The sequence below is a fragment of the Coregonus lavaretus genome (genome assembly GCF_964263955.1).
Source record: "Coregonus lavaretus genome assembly, chromosome: 4".
Lineage (NCBI taxonomy): Eukaryota > Metazoa > Chordata > Actinopteri > Salmoniformes > Salmonidae > Coregonus > Coregonus lavaretus.
In genome coordinates, this window is record NC_139991.1 from 76,465,129 (window position 1) to 76,488,827 (window position 23,699).

The 23,699-nt window shown below is 45.0% G+C and overlaps 1 protein-coding gene across 2 annotated transcripts in view; it reads right to left on the minus strand.

Moving 5' to 3' along the window:
- LOC311127202 (cyclin-I-like) overlaps positions 1-23,699 on the minus strand; it is a 38,490-nt gene that overhangs the window by 2,775 nt on the left and 12,016 nt on the right. For both annotated transcript variants that reach the window (XM_084158995.1, XM_084158994.1), the window contains exons 3-6: positions 22,151-22,285; positions 16,989-17,063; positions 15,094-15,234; positions 2,609-2,845 (exon numbers count right to left, since the gene is read on the minus strand). In XM_084158995.1, coding sequence (XP_084015121.1) covers positions 2,609-2,845; positions 15,094-15,234; positions 16,989-17,063; positions 22,151-22,285 — 588 coding nt within the window. The remainder of the gene's footprint in view (positions 1-2,608; positions 2,846-15,093; positions 15,235-16,988; positions 17,064-22,150; positions 22,286-23,699) is intronic.

The following is a 23,699-nucleotide window of genomic DNA, read 5'->3' on the forward strand; positions in this document are numbered from 1 at the left end:
AAACTGTGGATGGAAACGTGGTTCGAGTCAACATACAGGCGGACTGTATTATGCATCCAATGGACAGCAATGGTTCCCAGAGGCATCCTGAAAATACCACTGACATTTTATTTATTTTTAAAGCGTGATTCAATACGTGGGAGGGACTACAACATCATGTAAAACATCCCTAAACTTTTTGTTCTGATTCTATTGAACAGGTGGTAAGAGAAAGAGAGATTGGGGTTATTCCACGACAGCAGAAAATATTTTTGGCATCTCAGAATGTTCTGGCAATTCTCACATAGGAACTTCATTGGGAGGAAGGATGTTTGACATTCTTTTTACATTCGTATCACAAACAATTTTTTAGAAAATCATGATGAAAGTGGCAATTTCTGGCCATTTTAGACCTACTGAGTGGACAAAACATTAGGAACACTGTCCTAATATTGACTTGCACCCCCTTTTGCCCTCAGAACAGCCTCAATTCGTCGGGGCATGGACTCTACCAGGCGTCGAAAGCGCTCCACAGGGATGCTGGCCCATGTTGACTCCAATGCTTCCCACAGTTGTGTCAAGTTGGCTAGATATCCTTTGGGTGGTGGACCATTCTTGATAGACAAGGGTAATTATTCAGCGTGAAAACCCAGAAGCATTGCAGTTCTTGACACACTCAAACCGGTGCGCCTGGCACATACAGTGAGGGAAAAAAGTATTTGATCCCCTGCTGATTTTGTACGTTTTCCAACTGACAAAGACATGATCAGTCTATAATTTTAATGGTAGGTTTATTTGAACAGTGAGAGACAGAATAACAACAAAAAAATCAAGAAAAACACGTCAAGAATTTTATAAATTTATTTGCATTTTAATGAGGGAAATAAGTATTTGACCCCTCTGCCAAACATGACTTAGTACTTGGTGGCAAAACCCTTCTTGGCAATCACAGAGGTCAGACGTTTCTTGTAGTTGGCCACCAGGTTTGCACACATCTCAGGAGGGATTTTGTCCCACTCCTCTTTGCAGATCTTCTCCAAGTCATTAAGGTTTCGAGGCTGACGTTTGGCAACTTGAACCTTCAGCTCCCTCCACAGATTTTCTATGGGATTAGGGTCTGGAGACTGGCTAGGCCACTCCAGGACCTTAATGTGCTTCTTCTTGAGCCACTCCTTTGTTGCCTTGGCCGTGTGTTTTGGGTCATTGTCATGCTGGAATATCCATCCACGACCCATTTTCAGTGCCCTGCCTGAGGGAAGGAGGTTCTCACCCAAAATTTGACGGATCATGGCCCCGTCCATCGTCCCTTTGATGCGGTGATGTTGTCCTGTCCCTAGCAGAAAAACACCCCCAAAGCATAATGTTTCCACCTCCATATTTGACGGTGGGGATGGTGTTCTTGGGGTCATAGGCAGCATTCCTCCTCCTCCAAACACGGCGAGTTGAGTTGATGCCAAAGAGCTCCATTTTGGTCTCATCTGACCACAACACTGTCACCCAGTTCTCCTCTGAATCATTCAGATGTTCATTGGCAAACGTCAGACGGCCCTGTATATGTGCTTTCTTGAGCAGGGGGACCGTGCGGGCGCTGCAGGATTTCAGTCCTTCACGGCGTAGTGTGTTACCAATTGTTTTCTTGGTGACTATGGTCCCAGCTGCCTTGAGATCATTCACAAGATCCTCCCGTGTAGTTCTGAGCTGATTCCTCACGGTCATGCGTTACAGTATGTTGGCATGTTTAGATAGGGGGCAGTGAGGGGTTCTACCTACAGTCCAATCTGACCCACTGCCTATCTAGGTGATTCCACACCAGGGGAGTGGAAAATTTGTTTTGGTATCTCAGATTGTTCTGGAAATTCTCACATTTTTACAGATGAGTGACAGCCCTGATGAGAAGCAGCTGCTGCCCATTGGTCGCTCCCCTGTGTTCCCTCCGAATGCTGTTCTGAATGAAAAAGATTTGTACCTACACACTGATAGGCTGAAACGTCTGCACGCGATCCCTGATGCCGTGAAAAGAAGAAAACAAGTGAAAGATGAAGGAAGCTTTGCGAGTGCGGACCCATCATACCCTTTTATCCGATTTCATGGGTTTTACACACCAGTCAAACTTCTGGGAGAGCGCGATGGTCCTCTTTTGATAAACATCCTTCCTCCCAATGAAGTTCCTATGTGAGAATTTCCAGAACAATCTGAGATACCAAAACTAATTTTCCACTCCCCTGGTGTGGAATCACCTAGATAGGCAGTGGGTCAGATTGGACTGTAGGTAGAACCCCTCACTGCCCCCTATCTAAACATGCCAACATACTGTACTGCAGGCCTTCCGGTGCTTTCCTGAACAGGAGGATAGTGAGAGTTTAGTACCTGTTTCCTGAACAGGAGGATAGTGAGAGTTTAGTACCCGTTTCCTGAGCAGGAGGATAGTGAGAGTTTAGTACCTGTGCATTCCTGAGCAGGAGGATAGTGAGAGTTTAGTACCCATTTCCTGAGCAGGAGGATAGTGAGAGTTTAGTACCCGTTTCCTGAGCAGGAGGATAGTGAGAGTTTAGTACCCGTTTCCTGAGCAGGAGGATAGTGAAAGTTTAGTACCCGTTTCCTGAGCAGGAGGATAGTGAAAGTTTAGTACCTGTGCTTTCCTGAGCAGGAGGATGGTGAGAGCCAGCCAGTCAGGGCAGATATTCTCCAGCTCCAGGGTGATGAGGGCCAGTGCCAGCATGGATCCCCGGGAGAGGGGCTGTAGCAGGGTGCTGTTGGCCAGGCAGTAGTGCAGCTGCTGGGTCAACACTGACAGGTGCTGCGACGCGTTACACCCCACCAGGCCCACCACGAACCGGGGCTTGCAGGACAGCACCATGGCATGGAACTGAAGGGAAACAGCAGTGTGTCAGAGAGTGGTGCTATCAACACCAAGGTTATGGGTTCACGACCTCCGATCACTCAGTGAACTGAGGTAGAACAGCAGATAATGGTCATTAGCCAAACAGCCAGTTAGTGGTCAAAGCTTTTTTCACAAAACTGTGTTGTACATAGGGCTGTTGCGGTGACCGTATTACCGCCACACCAGACAGTCACGAGTCGTGACCGCAGTCAAATTCCACGTGACCGTTGAGTCATGGGAACTTCCTTTTTATGCACTCTGGACATGCGTTGGCAGTACCCAGCTTGCTAACAATCATCTGGTCCTAATGGCCTGGTACTCAGGGCTCTATTGTCCCTCTAACCATCAGGTCCTAATGGCCTGGTACTCAGGGCTCTATTGTCCCTCTAACCATCAGGTCCTAATGGCCTGGTACTCAGGGCTCTATTGTCCCTCTAACCATCAGGTCCTAATGGCCTGGTACTCAGGGCTCTATTGTCCCTCTAACCATCAGGTCCTAATGGCCTGGTACTCAGGGCTCTATTGTCCCTCTAAACATCAGGTCCTAATGGCCTGGTACTCAGGGCTCTATTGTCCCTCTAACCATCAGGTCCTAATGGCCTGGTACTCAGGGCTCTATCGTCCCTCTAACCATCAGGTCCTAATGGCCTGGTACTCAGGGCTCTATTGTCCCTCTAACCATCAGGTCCTAATGGCCTGGTACTCAGGGCTCTATTGTCCCTCTAACCATCAGGTCCTAATGGCCTGGTACTCAGGGCTCTATTGTCCCTCTAAACATCAGGTCCTAATGGCCTGGTACTCAGGGCTCTATTGTCCCTCTAACCATCTGGTCCTAATGGCCTGGTACTCAGGGCTCTATTGTCCCTCTAACCATCAGGTCCTAATGGCCTGGTACTCAGGGCTCTATTGTCCCTCTAACCATCAGGTCCTAATGGCCTGGTACTCAGGGCTCTATTGTCCCTCTAACCATCAGGTCCTAATGGCCTGGTACTCAGGGCTCTATTGTCCCTCTAACCATCAGGTCCTAATGGCCTGGTACTCAGGGCTCTATTGTCCCTCTAACCACTCTGAAATCAATGCAAATGATATCGAAAATCACATCAAAACACTTATCAAAACAGTAGGCCTATCGTACTTTTAAAACTCACGTCACTGTGATAATCAATTTGAACAAAGAAGTTCAACAAGTTGAAACTGAGTGGAAAACACGGTTGTTGTTTCAAAGCCTAACACAACGAAATGGACAGCGCTTTCTAAGGTGATGATTCATTAAAAAACAGCCCTACGCATACACATAGAGCTTATGCATTTTCATAGGCTTACGAGCCCAAGCCCGAAAAAATACCTGAATTAAAATAACGATTGTGCCGTTATACAATACATAGCCTACCACATATTATGCATGGAAGAAAAACATAAAAACAAAAATGATTTAAGATGTCTTTGGTACATATTTAGTCTAGCCTATACTCCACAATTAAACAAATTAGAGTAATGCCTATGAGTGTGGACTGCCTTATTATACATACTGGATGGACTGGTTACCTTATGCTACGCTCCAAAATGTCTATCCATGAGTCTGGGAGAGAACTTATAGCCCTAGTTGATGCAGTTGGTTCATTGATTGTGCAGGGCGATTTTGAATAACCTAGTAATAGGGAATTGTTTATATCTTCATAATTCATTGCGTGACACATCTATTCAGCTATACAGAATCTCTCACCACCGTGCGATTCCATCTCCTCCTCTCTCTCCTTTATTCCTTTCTCCAGCGCGCAGAGAGACGGGCTGTCAACAGTTTAGTGAAATATGTTTCGTTGTGAAAACATGTTACTTTCAAATGTTCCCAAACAGATTTCACTGGGTTTCCCCAAATGAACCACTGGGTAGCTGCAGGAACAGGGTTGGAGAGCCCATGGCATACAGAGTACTGGGTAGCTGCAGGAACAGGGTTGGAGAGCCCATGGCATACAGAGTACTGGGTAGCTGGACGAACAGGGTTGGAGAGCCCATGGCATACAGAGTACTGGGTAGCTGCAGGAACAGGGTTGGGGAGCCCATGGCACACAGAGTTTGGGCGGAATATCACCTGTCGGGTAGCGAGAGCGTGCTCCTCAAACAGTGGTTGATGCGTAGAGGGAAATAAGTGTTCCTATATTTATTTCTCAGCTGCTCATATTAAGCACATGCTCCGCTATAAAACCGAAGTAGCCTTCAAAAACGGACAGGCGGGAAAACATGCAGCCTCCATTCGCTATTTGAAAAGGGCATTTTTGTTTTTAAATTATATTGTATATTGGAATGGTAGAGTTGTGTCTTTCATGGAATTATCATAATTGTATGGGAAGGTCTTCTCAATCCAAGATTACAACCAATTGATGACAGCATTACCCCCAAAAATGGAGGAGGCTGGTGGCAGCGGGAGGAGGTAGGGAACTGGTCTGTCTGCCCAATATAAAGGATCAAGGGAGGAGGTAGGGAACTGGTCTGTCTGCCCAATATAAAGGATCAAGGGAGGAGGTAGGGAACTGGTCTGTCTGCCCAATATAAAGGATCAAGGGAGGAGGTAGGGAACTGGTCTGTCTGCCCAATATAAAGGATCAAGGGAGGAGGTAGGGAACTGGTCTGTCTGCCCAATATAAAGGATCAAGGGAGGAGGTAGGGAACTGCCCAATATAAAGGATCAAAACTGGCGGAGGAATTAAAATAGCATAAATAGGAAAGTATACCAGTTTCATTTGAGGACCAGGATGTTGACAGCTGTGCCATACAGATTGCAAAATGTTTGATGTACCAATTCCATGGTATGAGACTTTGTGCTTTTCAGCTAAAATTATTATATAGAATTCAACAAAATGTTGAATATTTGGAGCATACAATCATCAAAGCTCTGCAGATTTTGTTGTGAGGATACAGAATCAATAGGTAGCCCGTTTCTGGTCTCAGGTTCAGGAATGGCAAGAAAATGCATAACATCGATCTAAAACTGACCCTAGAAATAGTACTAATATATTAATACTCTTAGAAAAAGTAATTATCTTCAAAAATCGCAAGCTGTGGATTTTATTCGATTAGATAGATTGAAATTGTATGTTAAACATCACAGCATAGTTCAAAGATACATGGTGCGTAGAGATCCGAAGAGGGTGGTCAGCAGAGATACAGTTGAAGTCAGAAGTTTACATACACTTAGGTTGGAGTCATTAAAACTAATTTTTCAACCACTCCACAAATGTCTTGTTAACAAACTATAGTTTTGGCAAGTCGGTTAGGACATCTACTTTGTGCATGACACAAGTAATTTTTCCAACAATTGTTTACAGACAGATTATTTCACTTATAATTCACTGTATCACAACTCCAGTGGGTCAGAAGTTTACATACAGTGGGGAAAAAAAGTATTTAGTCAGCCACCCACTTAAAAAGATGAGAGAGGACTGTAATTTTCATCATAGGTACACGTCAACTATGACAGACAAAATGAGAAATAAAAATCCATAAAATCACATTGTAGGATTTTTAATGAATTTATTTGCAAATTATGGTGGAAAATAAGTATTTGGTCAATAACAAAAGTTTCTCAATACTTTGTTATATACCCTTTGTTGGCAATGACACAGGTCAAATGTTTTCTGTAAGTCTTCACAAGGTTTTCAAAGACTGTTGCTGGTATTTTGGTCCATTCCTCCATGCAGATCTCCTCTAGAGCAGTGATGTTTTGGGGCTGTCGCTGGGCAACACGGACTTTCAACTCCCTCCAAAGATTTTCTATGGGGTTGAGATCTGGAGATTGGCTAGGCCACTCCAGGACCTTGAAATGCTTCTTACGAAGCCACTCCTTCGTTGCCCGGGCGGTGTGTTTGGGATCATTGTCATGCTGAAAGACCCAGCCACGTTTCATCTTCAATGCCCTTGCTGATGGAAGGAGGTTTTCACTCAAAATCTCACGATACATGGCCCCATTCATTCTTTCCTTTACACGGATCAGTCGTCCTGGTCCCTTTACAGAAAAACAGCCCCAAAGCATGATGTTTCCACCCCCATGCTTCACAGTAGGTATGGTGTTCTTTGGATGCAACTCAGCATTCTTTGTCCTCCAAACACGACGAGTTGAGTTTTTACCAAAAAGTTATATTTTGGTTTCATCTGACCATATGACATTCTCCCAATCCTCTTCTGGATCATCCAAATGCACTCTAGCAAACTTCAGACGGGCCTGGACATGTACTGGCTTAAGCAAGGGGACACGTCTGGCACTGCAGGATTTGAGTCCCTGGCGGCGTAGTGTGTTACTGATGGTAGGCTTTGTTACTTTGGTCCCAGCTCTCTGCAGGTCATTCACTAGGTCCCCCCGTGTGGTTCTGGGATTTTTGCTCACCGTTCTTGTGATCATTTTGACCCCACGGGGTGAGATCTTGCGTGGAGCCCCAGATCGAGGGAGATTATCAGTGGTCTTGTATGTCTTCCATTTCCTAATAATTGCTCCCACAGTTGATTTCTTCAAACCAAGCTGCTTACCTATTGCAGATTCAGTCTTCCCAGCCTGGTGCAGGTCTATAATTTTGTTTCTGGTGTCCTTTGACAGCTCTTTGGTCTTGGCCATAGTGGAGTTTGGAGTGTGACTGTTTGAGGTTGTGGACAGGTGTCTTTTATACTGATAACAAGTTCAAACAGGTGCCATTAATACAGGTAACGAGTGGAGGACAGAGGAGCCTCTTAAAGAATAAGTTACAGGTCTGTGAGAGCCAGAAATCTTGCTTGTTTGTAGGTGACCAAATACTTATTTTCCACCATAATTTGCAAATAAATTCATAAAAAATCCTACACTGTGATTTTCTGGATTTTTTTTTCTCAATTTGTCTGTTATAGTTGACGTGTACCTATGATGAAAATTACAGGCCTCTCTCATCCTTTTAAGTGGGAGAACTTGCACAATTGGTGGCTGACTAAATACTTTTTTCCCCACTGTACACTAACTTGACTGTGCCTTTAAACAGCTTGGAAAATTCCAGAAAATGATGTCATGACTTTAGAAGCTTCTGATAGGCTAATTGACATCATTTGAGTCAATTGGAGGTGTACCTGTGGATGTATTTCAAGGCCTACCTTCAAACTCAGTACCTCTTTGCTTGACATCATGGGAAAATCAAAAGAAATCAGCCAAGACCTCAGAAAAAAAATTGTAGCACTCCACAAGTCTGGTTCATCCTTGGGAGCAATTTCCAAACACCTGAAGGTACCACGTTCATCTGTACAAACAATAGTACGCAAGTATGCAAGTATAAACACCATGGGACCACGCAGCCGTCATACCGCTCAGGAAGGAGACGCATTCTGTCTCCTAGAGATGAACGTACTTTGGTGCGAAAAGTGCAAATCAATCCCAGAACAACAGCAAAGGGCCTTGTGAAGATGCTGGAGGAAACGGGTACAAAAGTATCTATATCCACAGTAAAACGAGTCCTATATCGACATAACCTGAAAGGCTGCTCAGCAAGGAAGACGCCACTGCTCCAAAACCGCCATAAAAAAGCCAGACTACAGTTTGCAACTGCACATGGGGACAAAGATCGTACTTTTTGGAGAAATGTCCTTTGGTCTGATGAAACAAAAATAAAACTGTTTGGCCTTAATGACCATTGTTATGTTTGGAGGAAAAAGGGGGACGCTTGCAAGCCAAGGAACACCATCCCAACCATGAAGCACGGGGGTGGCAGCATCATGCTGTGGGGGTGCTTTGCTGCAGGAGGGACTGGTGCACTTCACAAAATAGATGGCATCATGAGGAAGGAAAATTATGTGGCTATATTGAAGCAACATTTCAAGACATCAGTCAGGAAGTTAAAGCTTGGTCGCAAATGGGTCTTCCAAATGGACAATGACCCCAAGCATACTTCCAAAGTTGTGGCAAAATGGCTTAAGGACAACAAAGTCAAGGTATTGGAGTGGCCATCACAAAGCCCTGACCTCAATCCTATAGAACATTTGTGGGCAGAACTGAAAAAGTGTGTGCGAGCAAGGAGGCCGACAAACCTGACTCAGTTACACCAGCTCTGTCAGGAGGAATTACATTTACATTTTAGTCATTTAGCAGACGCTCTTATCCAGAGCGACTTACAGGAGCAATTAGGGTTAAGTGCCTTGCTTAAGGGCACATCGACAGATTTTTCACCTAGTCGGCTCGGGGATTAGAACCAGCAACCTTTCGGTTACTGGCACAACGCTCTTACCCACTAAGCTACCTGCCGCCCCAGGAATGGGCCAAAATTCACCCAACTTATTGTGTGGAAGGCTACCCGCAACGTTTGACCCAAGTTAAACAATTTAAAGGCAATGCTACCAAATACTAATTGCGTGTATGTAAACTTCTGACCCACTGGGAATGTGATGAAAGAAATAAAAGCTGAAATAAATAATTCTCTCTACTATTATTCTGACATTTCACATTCTTAAAATACAGTGGTGATCCTAACTGACCTAAAACAGGGAATTTTTACTAGGATTAAATGTCAGGAATTGTGAAAAACTGAGTTTAAATGTATTTGGCTAAGGTGTATGTAAACTTCTGACTTCAACTGTAGGTGGGATTGGCTGAGGGAATCTGAGGGTTGGGATGTGGAACTGGAGACAAGTGGGAGTGGAGTTACTGGGCGTGGGGACAGAATGACGGTCAAATATAAAAAAAATAAAAATAAAGGAAAAATAAAACATAACAAAAAAGTATGTTTTAATGACACTGAGGGGCAGTGTTGTTACAGCTAATGCCTGTTTGCCTGAGACTGATGCCGTGCAGGTGTTTGTACACATGCATATACACACACTCTCATTCAAATGCACACACGTGCACATACACGGACACACACACACACACACACACGTAAATAGTGCCATACATGCACTCAAACATATTCAGATGGCCTTCCTGTTATGATGTTTGATGTCTTCTGTCTTTTGCATTGTTGTTTTCTGTTTTCCTTTGTCTTTCTCTTTTGTTCATTGGGGACAGGGGCTTGGGGGGGGGGGGTCTTGGATGGTTGAGGGGCAGCTCCTGGGGAACTGTGGGGAGGGGGGTTGGGCTGATGGAACCATCTTGGAGGGATGGTTGCCGGGGGGTTGGGCCGGTGGCTGATGGATCACTGGTTCGGGTCCCTGTTTTTGACCTAGTGGGAGATCTGTCGACGTGCCCTTGAGCAGGGCATTGACCCTGGTTGCTGCTGTGTGTCGCTCTGGACGGGAGTCTGTTAGATGACTAATGTGATGTAGATGTTGAGCGGCTTCACTGCAAGTAGATTGTATGTTTTAAATATTCAGAAAAACAAAACAAAAAAATAATATATATATATATAAATAAGCGGCTGACAATTTCATGACCGCCTCAGCCCTAGTAGTACATCATATTATATTGTTAACATACACTTATCAAAAAAATAAAGGGAACAATTAAACAACACATCCTAGATCTGAATGAAATAATCTTATTAAATACTTTTTTCTTTACATAGTTGAATGTGCTGACAACAAAATCACACACAAATTATCAATGGAAATCAAATGTATCAACCCATGGAGGTCTGGATTTGGAGTCACACTCAAAATTAAAGTGGAAAACCACACTACAGGCTGATCCAACTTTGATGTAATGTCCTTAAAACAAGTCAAAATGAGACTCAGTAGTGTGTATGGCCTCCACGTGCCTGTATGACCTCCCTACAACGCCTGGGCATGCTCCTGATGAGGTGGCGGATGGTCTCCTGAGGGATCTCCTCCCAGACCTGGACTAAAGCATCCGCCAACTCCTGGACAGTCTGTGGTGCAACGTGGCGTTGGTGGATGGAGCGAGACATGATGTCCCAGATGTGCTCAATTGGATTCAGGTCTGGGGAACGGGTGGGCCAGTCCATAGCATCAATGCCTTCCTCTTGCAGGAACTGCTGACACACTCCAGCCACATGAGGTCTAGCATTGTCTTGCATTAGGAGGAACCCAGGGCAAACCGCACCAGCATATGGTCCCACAAGGGGTCTGAGGATCTCATCTCGGTACCTAATGGCAGTCAGGCTACCTCTGGCGAGCACATGGAGGGCTGTGCGGCCCCCCAAAGAAATGCCACCCCACACCATGACTGACCCACCGCCAAACCGGTCATGCTGGAGGATGTTGCAGGCAGCAGAACGTTCTCCACAGCGTCTCCAGACTGTCACGTGCTCAGTGTGAACCTGCTTTCATCTGTGAAGAGCACAGGGCGCCAGTGGCAAATTTGCCAATCTTGGTGTTCTCTGGCAAATGCCAAACGTCCTGCACGGTGTTGGGCTGTAAGCACAACCCCCACCTGTGGACGTCGGGCCCTCATACCACCCTCATGGAGTCTGTTTCTGACCATTTGAGCAGACACATGCACATTTGTGGCCTGCTGGAGGTCATTTTGCAGGGCTCTGGCAGTGCTCCTCCTGCTCCTCCTTGCAAGGGGCGGCAGGTAGCTTAGTGGTTAAGAGCGTTGTGCCAGTAACCGAAAGGTCGCTGGTTCTAATCCCCGAGCCGACTAGGTGAAAAACCTGTCGATGTGCCCTTGAGCAAGGCACTTAACCCTAATTGCTCCTGTAAGTCGCTCTGGATAAGAGCGTCTGCTAAATGACCAATTTATTTATTATTTATTACAAAGGCGGAGGTAGCGGTCCTGCTGCTGGGTTGTTGCCCTCCTACGGCCTCCTCCACGTCTCCTGATGTACTGGCCTGTCTCCTGGTAGCGCCTCCATGCTCTGGACACATTTACATTTTAGTCATTTAGCAGACGCTCTTATCCAGAGCGACTTACAGGAGCATTTAAGGTTAAGTGCCTTGCTTAAGGGCACATCGACAGATTTTTCACCTAGTCGGCCCGGGGATTAGAACCAGCGACCTTTCGGTTACTGGCACAACGCTCTTACTCACTAAGCTACCTGCCACCCTACGCAACGCTGACAGACACGGCAAACCTTCTTGCCACAGCTCGCATTGATGTGCCATCCTGGATGAGCTGCACTACCTGAGCCACTTGTGTGGGTTGTAGACTCCGTCTCATGCTACCACTAGAGTGAAAGCACCGCCAGCATTCAAAAGTGACCAAAACATCAGCCAGGAAGCATAGGAACTGAGAAGTGGTCTGTGGTCACCACCTGCAAAACCAGTCCTTTATTGGGGGTGTCTTGCTAATTGCCTATAATTTCCACCTGTTGTCTATTCCATTGTGCACAACAGCATGTGACATTTATTGTCAATCAGTGTTGCTTCCTAAGTGGACAGTTTGATTTCACAGAAGTGTGATTGACTTGGAGTTACATTGTGTTGTTTAAGTGTTCCCTTTATTTTTTTGAGCAGTGTAGTAAAACATTAAGGGAAGGAACAGGTCCCTGAACAGCTTCTACCCCCAAGCCATAAGATTGCTAAATAGTTAGTCCGGGTAGCTGTTGGTTAACTATTTAACTATCTGCATTGACCCTTTTTGCACTAACTATTTTTACTCATCACATACGCTGCTGCTACTGTCTATTATCTATCCTGTTGTCTAGTCACTTTACCCCTACCTACAGTATACTGCTGCTACTGTCTATTATCTATCCTGTTGTCTAGTCACTTTACCCCTACCTACAGTATACTGCTGCTACTGTCTATTATCTATCCTGTTGTCTAGTCACTTTACCCCTACCTACAGTATACTGCTGCTACTGTCTATTATCTATCCTGTTGTCTAGTCACTTTACCCCTACCTACAGTATACTGCTGCTACTGTCTATTATCTATCCTGTTGTCTAGTCACTTTACCCCTACCTACAGTATACTGCTGCTACTGTCTATTATCTATCCTGTTGCCTAGTCACTTTACCCCTACCTACAGTATACTGCTGCTACTGTCTATTATCTATCCTGTTGTCTAGTCCCTTTACCCCTACCTACAGTATACTGCTGCTACTGTCTATTATCTATCCTGTTGTCTAGTCACTTTACCCCTACCTACAGTATACTGCTGCTACTGTCTATTATCTATCCTGTTGTCTAGTCACTTTACCCCTACCTACAGTATACTGCTGCTACTGTCTATTATCTATCCTGTTGTCTAGTCACTTTACCCCTACCTACAGTATACTGCTGCTACTGTCTATTATCTATCCTGTTGTCTAGTCACTTTACCCCTACCTACAGTATACTGCTGCTACTGTCTATTATCTATCCTGTTGTCTAGTCACTTTTATCCCTACCTACAGTTGAAGTCAGAAGTTTACATACACTTAGGTTGGAGTCATTAAAACTCGTTTTTCAACCACTGTACACATTTCTTGTTAACAAACTATAGTTTTGGCAAGTCGATTAGGACATCTACTTTGTGCATGACACAAGTAATTTTTCCAACAATTGTTAACAGACAGATTATTTCACTTATTATTCACTGTATCACAATTCCAGTAGTTCAGAAGTTTACATACACTAAGTTGACTGTGCCTTTAAACAGCTTGGAAAATTCTAGAAAATGATTTCATGGCTTTAGAAGCTTCTGATAGGCTAATTGACATAATTTGAGTCAATTGGAGGTGTACCTGTGGATGTATTTCAAGGCCTACCTTCAAACTCAGTGCCTCTTTGCTTGACATCATGGGAAAATCAAAAGAAATCAGCCAAGACCTCAGAAAATAAATGGTAGACCTCCACAAGTCTGGTTCATCCTTGGGAGCAATTTCCAAACGCTTGAAGGTACCACATTCATCTGAAGATTGTACTTTTTGTAGAAATGTCCTCTGGTCTGATGAAACAAAAATAGAACTGTTTGGCCATAATGACCATCGTTATGTTTGGAGGAAAAAGGGGGGTGCTTGCAAGCCGAAGAACACCATCCCAACCGTAAAGCACGGGGGTGGCAGCATCATGCTGTGGGGGTGCTTTGCTGCAGGAGGAACTGGTGCACTTCACAAAATAGGTACCCTGTGTATATAGCCAAGTTATCATCGACTCGGTACTGGTACCCTGTGTATATAGCCAAGTTATCATAGACTCTGTACTGGTACCCCGTGTATATAGCCAAGTTATCATAGACTCTGTACTGGTACCCCGTGTATATAGCCAGGTTATCATAGACTCTGTACTGGTACCCTGTGTATATAGCCAAGTTATCATAGACTCGGTACTGGTACCCTGTGTATATAGCCAAGTTATCGTATACTCTGTACTGGTATCCTGTGTATATAGCCAAGTTATCGTAGACTCTGTACTGGTACCCTGTGTATATAGCCAAGTTATCGTAGACTCTGTACTGGTACCCTGTGTATATAGCCAAGTTATCGTAGACTCTGTACTGGTACCCTGTGTATATAGCCAAGTTATCATAGACTCTGTACTGGTACCCTGTGTATATAGCCAAGTTATCATAGACTCGGTACTGGTACCCCGTGTATATAGCAAAGTTATCATAGACTCTGTACTGGTACCCTGTGTATATAGCCAAGTTATCATAGACTCTGTACTGGTACCCTGTGTATATAGCCAAGTTATCATTGACTCTGTACTGGTACCCTGTGTATATAGCCAGGTTATCATAGACTCTGTACTGGTACCCCGTGTATATAGCCAAGTTATCATAGACTCGGTACTGGTACCCCGTGTATATAGCCATGTTATCATAGACTCGGTACTGGTACCCCGTGTATATAGCCAAGTTATCATAGACTCTGTACTGGTACCCTGTGTATATAGCCAGGTTATCATAGACTCTGTACTGGTACCCTGTGTATATAGCCAAGTTATCATTGACTCTGTACTGGTACCCTGTGTATATAGCCAGGTTATCATAGACTCTGTACTGGTACCCCGTGTATATAGCCAAGTTATCATAGACTCTGTACTGGTACCCTGTGTATACACCTTTTCTTTACGAAGCATATGACAAATAACATTTGATTTGATTTATTCATGGACCGGACTAGAGGCTAGTTTGTTTACTTCAAGCCTCTAGTGGTGGTTCTGGCTATGACACCAGGGCAGGAGTATGAATGTGGTGACGGAACACTTCTGGCTATGACACCAGGGCAGGAGTATGAATGTGGTGACGGAACACTTCTGGCTATGACACCAGGGCAGGAGTATGAATGTGGTGACGGAACACTTCTGGCTATGACACCAGGGCAGGAGTATGAATGTGGTGACGGAACACTTCTGGCTATGACACCAGGGCAGGAGTATGAATGTGGTGACGGACACACAATGCTCACAATGTGTAGAAATTCCAGCGGTGTTGCAGTGTGCAGGTCCCAGTTGAGTTTATCCAGAATGATCCTCTCCATTCTCAGTATCTCTGATGGAGAGCAGCCACAGCTGCTGCTGCTTGCCAGGTCACGCAACAACGGCACACGCTGCACAGACAGACAGACAGACAGACAGACAGACAGACAGACAGACAGACAGACAGACAGACACACAGGACTTTGGGTTAGTTGGGTTCAAAACAACAATAGCAAACAAGCAGAAAGGCAGCCCACCAATCCTGCCCACTCTGCCCACCAATCCTGCCCACTCTGCCCACCAATCCTGCCCACTCTGCCCACCAATCCTGCCCACTCTGCCCACCAATCCTGCCCACTCTGCCCACCAATCCTGCCCACTCTGCCCACCAATCCTGCCCACTCTGCCCACCAATCCTGCCCACTCTGCCCACCAATCCTGCCCACTCTGCCCACCAATCCTGCCCACTTGGCACCAAGAACTCTAATCATCTTATTCAACTTAATTGTCTGACCTACTATTGGTACTAATCCTAATAGCATGTAGCCAAACATTTCAGCATTAGAAAGCATTTGGAAAACTATTTTCTTTGGCCATTCATAAACAGTTTTAATACAGCTGCAAATCAAATTGACGAATAAAGCGTTCTGAATCTGAATGAAGGACTGATGGTGTAGTATGTAATGGTTATGTATTCACTAAGGAAGGACTAATGGTATGTAATGGTTATGTATTAACTAAGGAAGGACTGATGGTATAGTATGTAATGGTTATGTATTCACTAAGGAAGGACTGATGGTATAGTATGTAATGATTATGTATTCACTAAGGAAGGACAGATGGTATAGTATGTAATGGTTATGTATTCACTAAGGAAGGACTAATGGTATGTAATGGTTATGTATTAACTAAGGAAGGACTAATGGTATGTAATGGTTATGTATTCACTAAGGAAGGACTGATGGTATAGTATGTAATGGTTATGTATTCACTAAGGAAGGACTGATGGTATAGTATGTAATGGTTATGTATTCACTAAGGAAGGACAGATGGTATAGTATGTAATGGTTATGTATTCACTAAGGAAGGACTGATGGTATGTAATGGTTATGTATTCACTAAGGAAGGACAGATGGTATAGTATGTAATGGTTATGTATTCACTAAGGAAGGACTGATGGTATAGTATGTAATGGTTATGTATTCACTAAGGAAGGACTGATGGTATAGTATGTAATGGTTATGTATTCACTAAGGAAGGACTGATGGTATAGTATGTAATGGTTATGTATTCACTAAGGAAGGACTGATGGTATGTAATGGTTATGTATTCACTAAGGAAGGACTAATGGTATAGTATGTAATGGTTATGTATTCACTAAGGAAGGACTAATGGTATGTAATGGTTATGTATTCACTAAGGAAGGACTAATGGTATGTAATGGTTATGTATTAACTAAGGAAGGACTAATGGTATGTAATGGTTATGTATTCACTAAGGAAGGACTAATGGTATGTAATGGTTATGTATTCACTAAGGAAGGACTGATGGTATGTAATGGTTATGTATTAACTAAGGAAGGACTAATGGTATGTAATGGTTATGTATTCACTAAGGAAGGACTAATGGTATGTAATGGTTATGTATTCACTAAGGAAGGACAGATGGTATAGTATGTAATGGTTATGTATTCACTAAGGAAGGACTGATGGTATAGTATGTAATGGTTATGTATTAACTAAGGAAGGACTAATGGTATGTAATGGTTATGTATTAACTAAGGAAGGACAGATGGTATAGTATGTAATGGTTATGTATTCACTAAGGAAGGACTGATGGTATAGTATGTAATGGTTATGTATTAACTAAGGAGGTATGTAATCACCTCGTCCTCCTCGCTGGTTTTGGCAGCCAGGAAGTAACAGGCGATGGCGATGCAACGGAGGTACTTTGGACGGGCCTGAGGAGAGGAGAGGAGAGACTGGGTCAGATTGAAGAGGAGAGAGAGACTGGGTCAGACCGAAGAGAGAGGAGAGAGAGACTGGGTCAGACCGAAGAGAGAGGAGAGAGAGACTGGGTCAGACCGAAGAGAGAGAGGAGAGAGAGACTGGGTCAGACCGAAGAGAGAGGAGAGAGAGACTGGGTCAGGACTGAAGAGAGAGGAGAGAGAGACTGGGTCAGACCGAAGAGAGAGAGGAGAGAGAGACTGGGTCAGACCGAAGAGAGAGGAGAGGAGAGACTGGGTCAGACTGAAGAGAGAGGAGAGAGGAGAGAGAGACTGGGTCAGACCGAAGAGAGAGGAGAGAGAGACTGGGTCAGACCGAAGAGAGAGAGGAGAGAGAGACTGGGTCAGACTGAAGAGAGAGGAGAGAGGAGAGAGAGACTGGGTCAGACCGAAGAGAGAGGAGAGAGGAGAGAGAGACTGGGTCAGACCGAAGAGAGAGGAGAGAGGAGAGAGAGACTGGCTCAGACCGAAGAGAGAGGAGAGAGGAGAGAGAGACTGGGTCAGACCGAAGAGAGAGGAGAGAGGAGAGAGAGACTGGGTCAGACCGAAGAGAGAGGAGAGAGGAGAGAGAGACTGGGTCAGACCGAAGAGAGAGAGGAGAGAGAGACTGGGTCAGACCGAAGAGAGAGAGGAGAGAGAGAGACTGGGTCAGACCGAAGAGGAGAGGAGAGAGAGACTGGGTCAGACCGAAGAGAGAGGAGAGAGAGACTGGGTCAGACCGAAGAGAGAGAGGAGAGAGAGAGAGACTGGGTCAGACCGAAGAGAGAGAGGAGAGAGAGAGAGACTGGGTCAGACCGAAGAGAGAGAGGAGAGAGAGAGAGACTGGGTCAGACCGAAGAGAGAGAGGAGAGAGAGAGAGACTGGGTCAGACCGAAGAGAGAGAGGAGAGAGAGAGAGACTGGGTCAGACCGAAGAGAGAGAGGAGAGAGAGAGAGACTGGGTCAGACTGAAGAGAGAGAGGAGAGAGAGAGAGACTGGGTCAGACTGAAGAGAGAGAGGAGAGGAGAGAGAGACTGGGTCAGACTGAAGAGAGAGGAGAGAGAGACTGGGTCAGACCGAAGAGGAGAGGAGAGAGAGACTGGGTCAGACCGAAGAGGAGAGGAGAGAGAGACTGGGTCAGACTGAAGAGAGGGGAGAGAGAGACTGGGTCAGACTGAAGAGAGAGAGGAGAGAGAGACTGGGTCAGACCGAAGAGGAGAGGAGAGGAGAGAGAGAGAGACTGGGTCAGACTGAAGAGAGAGGAGAGAGAGAGAGACTGGGTCAGACCGAAGAGAGAGGAGAGAGAGAGAGACTGGGTCAGACCGAAGAGAGAGGAGAGAGAGACTGGGTCAGACTGAAGAGAGGAGAGAGAGACTGGGTCAGACCGAAGAGAGAGGAGAGAGAGACTGGGTCAGACCGAAGAGAGAGGAGAGAGAGACTGGGTCAGACCGAAGAGGAGAGGAGAGAGAGACTGGGTCAGACCGAAGAGGAGAGGAGAGGAGAGAGAGAGAGAGACTGGGTCAGACTGAAGAGAGAGGAGAGAGAGAGAGACTGGGTCAGACCGAAGAGAGAGGAGAGAGAGAGAGACTGGGTCAGACCGAAGAGAGAGAGGAGAGAGAGACTGGGTCAGACCGAAGAGAGAGGAGAGAGAGAGACTGGGTCAGACCGAAGAGAGAGGAGAGAGAGACTGGGTCAGACTGAAGAGAGAGAGGAGAGAGACTGGGTCAGACTGAAGAGAGAGGAGAGAGAGACTGGGTCAGGACTGAAGAGAGAGGAGAGGAGAGGAGAGAGAGACTGGGTCAGACCGAAGAGAGAGGAGAGGAGAGAGAGAGAGACTGGGTCAGACCGAAGAGGAGAGGAGAGGAGAGAGAGAGAGACTGGGTCAGACCGAAGAGGAGAGGAGAGGAGAGAGAGAGAGACTGGGTCAGACCGAAGAGAGAGGAGAGAGAGAGAGACTGGGTCAGACCGAAGAGAGAGAGGAGAGAGAGACTGGGTCAGACCGAAGAGAGAGGAAAGAGAGACTGGGTCAGGACTGAAGAGGAGAGGAGAGAGAGACTGGGTCAGACCGAAGAGAGAGGAGAGAGAGAGAGACTGGGTCAGACCGAAGAGGAGAGGAGAGGAGAGAGAGAGAGACTGGGTCAGACCGAAGAGAGAGGAGAGAGAGAGAGACTGGGTCAGACTGAAGAGAGAGGAGAGGAGAGAGAGAGAGACTGGGTCAGACCGAAGAGAGAGAGGAGAGAGAGACTGGGTCAGACCGAAGAGAGAGGAGAGAGAGAGAGACTGGGTCAGGACTGAAGAGGAGAGGAGAGAGAGACTGGGTCAGACCGAAGAGAGAGGAGAGAGAGAGAGACTGGGTCAGACCGAAGAGAGAGAGGAGAGAGAGAACGGAGAGACTGGGTCAGAACTGAAGTCTGATTCACACCATTAACCAGGCCAGACCAGTAGCTTAGCTTGGCTCAGCTTGGTTGGGCTCAGTAGTGTAAAAAGTGTATCAGTGATGTCTAGGGATGTGCATCGTTCCCTTTCAAGATGATTCGATACGTATCTAGATACATGGGCTCCGATACGATACAGGAACTATACGTTTTAGTTTGAAACGAGTCGGTTTGATTAGAGAACGAAATCGATGAGACGCACTAACATTTGTTGCATAAACAAACGTTCCATTCTAAATTAAAATCTGCTGCTGATGGAGGTCATGAGCAGGGCCTCTGCTGATGGAGGTCATGAGCAGGGCATCTGCTGATGGAGGTCATGAGCAGGGCCTCTGCTGATGGAGGTCATGAGCAGGGCCTCTCTTATCTGGATCTGTTGGAGCTGACTTCTGTCTGTGTCTGTGTGTGTGAGAATGATGTACAGTTGAAGTCAGAAGTTTACATACACTTAGGTTGGAGTCATTAAAACTTGTTTTTCAACCACAACAGAAATTTATTGTTAACAAACTATAGTTTTGGCAAGTCGGTTAGGACATCTACTTTGTGCATGACACAAGTAATTTTTCCAACAATTGTTTACAGACAGATTATTTCACTTATAATTCACTGTATCACAATTCCAGTGGGTCAGAAGTTTACATACACTAAGTTGACTGTGCCTTTAAACAGCTTGGAAAATTCCAGAAAATGATGTCATGGCTTTAGAAGCTTCTGATAGGCTAATTTGACATCATTTGAGTCAATTGGAGGTGTACCTGTGGATGTATTTCAAGGCCTACCTTCAAACTCAGTGCCATGGGAAAATCAAAAGAAATCAGCCAAGATCTCAGAAAAAAAAATGTGTAGACCTCCACAAGTCTGGTTCATCCTTGGGAGCAATTTCCAAACACCTGAAGGTACCACGTTCATCTGTACAAACAATAGTACGCAAGTATAAACACCATGGGACCACGTCGCCGTCATACCGCTCAGGAAGGAGACGTGTTCTGTCTCCTAGAGATGAACGTACTTTGGTGCGAAAAGTGCAAATCAATCCCAGAACAACAGCAAAGGACATTGTGAAGATGCTGGAGGAAACAGGTACAAAAGTATCTATATCCACAGTAAAACAAGTCCTATATCGACATAACCTGAAAGGCCGCTCAGCAAGGAAGAAGCCACTGCTCCAAAACCGCCATTAAAATGCCAGACTACGGTTTGCAACTGCACATTGGGACAAAGATCGTGCTTTTTGTAGAAATATCCTCTGGTCTGATGAAACAAAAATAGAACTGTTTGGCCATAATGACCATCGTTATGTTTGGAGGAAAAAGGGGGACGCTTGCAAGCCGAAGAACACCATCCCAACGTGAAGCACGGGGGTGGCAGCATCATGCTGTGGGGGTGCTTTGCTGCAGGAGGGACTGGTGCACTTCACAATATAGATGGCATCATGAGGAAGGAAAATGATATATGTATTGAAGCAACATCTCAAGACATTAGTCAGGAAGTTAAAGCTTGGTCGCATATGGGTCTTCCAAATGGACAATGACCCCAAGCATACTTCCAAAGTTGTGGCAAAATGGCTTAAGGACAACAAAGTCAAGGTATTGGAGTGGCCATCAATTTGTGGGCAGAACTGAAAAATCGTGTGCGAGCAAGGAGGCCTACAAACCTGACTCAGTTACACCGGCTCTGTCAGGAGGAACGGGCCAAAATTCACCCAACTTATTGTGGGAAGCTTGTGGAATGCTACCCGAAACGTTTGACCCAAGTTAAACAATTTAAAGGCAATGCTACCAAATACTAATTGATCTCCACATGTGTAATTCCCACCGTAAAGCATGGAGCAGGAGGTGTTATGGTGTAGGGGTGCTTTGCTTGTGACACTGTCTGTGATTTATTTATTTATTACACTTAACCAGCATGGCTACCACAGCATTCTGCAGCGATACGGCATCCCATCTGGTTTGGGCTTAGTGGGACTATCATTTGTTTTTCAACAGGACAATGACCCAACACACCTCCAGGCTGCGTAAGGGCTATTTTACCAAGAAGGAGAGTGAGGAAGTGCTGCATCAGATGACCTGGCCTCCACAATCCCCCGACCTCAACCCAATTGAGATGGTTTTGGGATGAGTCGGACGGCAGAGTGAAGGATAAGCAGCCAACAAGTGCTCAGCATATGTGGGAACTCCTTCAAGACTGTTGGAAAAGCATTCCAGGTGTAGCTGGTTGAGAGAATGCCAAGAGTGTGCAAAGCTGTCATCAAGGCAAAGGGTGGCTACTTTGAAGAATCTAAAATCTAAAATATATTTTGATTTGTTTTACACTTTGTTGGTTACTACATGATTCCCTATGTGTTATTTCATAGATTTGATGTCTTCACTATTATTCTACAATTTAGAAAATAGTAAAAATAAAGAAAAACCCTTGAATGAGAAGGTGTGTCCAAACTTTTGACTGGTACTGTACATCGTATCGGCACCTACGTATCATGATAATATATCGTATTGTGAGTTCCCTGGCGATTCCCAGCCCTAATGGCTAACACATTTTCATTGTCCATTGTTACTTATCTAAAAAGAAAGAGGTTTTAGTACTTCATCTATAACTATATAACATTAAAAAACGATGTTGGTGCCTTACCTTTATAGTGCCTAAAAACCTGTCCAAAATACTGATGGCTAGGGAGAGGGTCTCTGGATAGAGCTTGGTGTCATTTTGGAGGTTAATGAGCCAGTACACAGCCTCATCACGCTGGGCAGGGGAGATGTCTGTTTCCTGGGAACAACAAGACGCAGAGGGGTCAGTTAAAATCACAGGACACCTCACAGGTCAGTTGCTGAGGAGACATAGCACGAGCGTCAGTAAACAGTGCTTTCACATTCAGAGAAAGGGAACTCAAAAGTTCCAATTAGGCTATAATATCAATGCACAATGTATTAAAACCACTCACTTAAATAACTTACAAAAGTCTAAACCAAAGTCAAAATCATAGACTTGATTAAACTACAGGAACAATATATATATATTTGAGAAAGCACAAGAATGTCAATGAAAGAAACAAACACTGCTAACATTTCCATTAAAAAGGTATGTTGTCCCTTGACGACAAAGTCAATGAGAATGTTAAGACCATGACACAACTGACCTACTTAAGGCGTCTGCATTCTAGGTTCCGTTTGCTCATAAGAGAACTCTGCTAGAACTGACCGTCTGTGCCTCGCAAAATCCTTTAAAGGGATACTTCTGGATGTTGCCCCTTTATCTACTTCCCCAGAGTCTGATTAACTTGTGGATACCATTTTTATGTCTCTGTGTCCAGTATGAAGGAAGTTAGGAGGTAGTTTCGCGAGCCAATGCTAACTAGCATTAGCACAACGACTGGACGTCTATGGGACGTCATAATAATAGACCTCCAGTCATTGCGGTAACGCTAATTAGCAATTGCGCTAGTTAGCAACTTCCTTCAAACCACTGGCAGAGACATAACAATGGTGTCCACGAGTTCATCTGACTCTGGGGAACTAGATAAAGGGCCTCACTGCCAAGATCAGAGCTCTTAGTCACACAATTATACTTCTACACAGAACAAAAATATAAAAACGCAACATGTAAAGTGTTGGTCCCATGTTTCATGAGCTGAAATAAAAGATACCAGAAATGTTCCATATGCACAAAAACCTTATTTCTCTCAAATGTTATATGCACAAATTTGTTTACATTCCTGTTCGTGAGCCTTTCACCTTTGCCAAGATAATCCATCCACCTGACAGGTGTGGCATATCAAGAAGCTAACTAAACAGCATGACCATTACACTGGTGCACCTTGTGCTGGGGACAATAAAAGGCCACTCTAAAATGTGCAATTTTGTCACGCAACACAATGCCACAGATTTCTCAAGTTAGGAGGGAGCGTGTAATTGGCATGTTGACTGCAGGAATGTCCACCAGAGTTGTTGCCAGATAATTGAATGTTAATTTTTCTACCAGAAGCCGCCTCCAACGTCGTTTTAGAGAATTTGGCAGTACATCCAACCAGCCTCACAACCGCAGAGCACATGTATGGCGTCGTGTGGGCGAGCGGTTTGCTGATGTCAACGTTGTGAACAGAGTCCCCCATGATGGCGGTGGGGTTATGGTATGGGCAGGCATAAGCTACGTACAACGAATACAATTGCATTTTATCGATGGC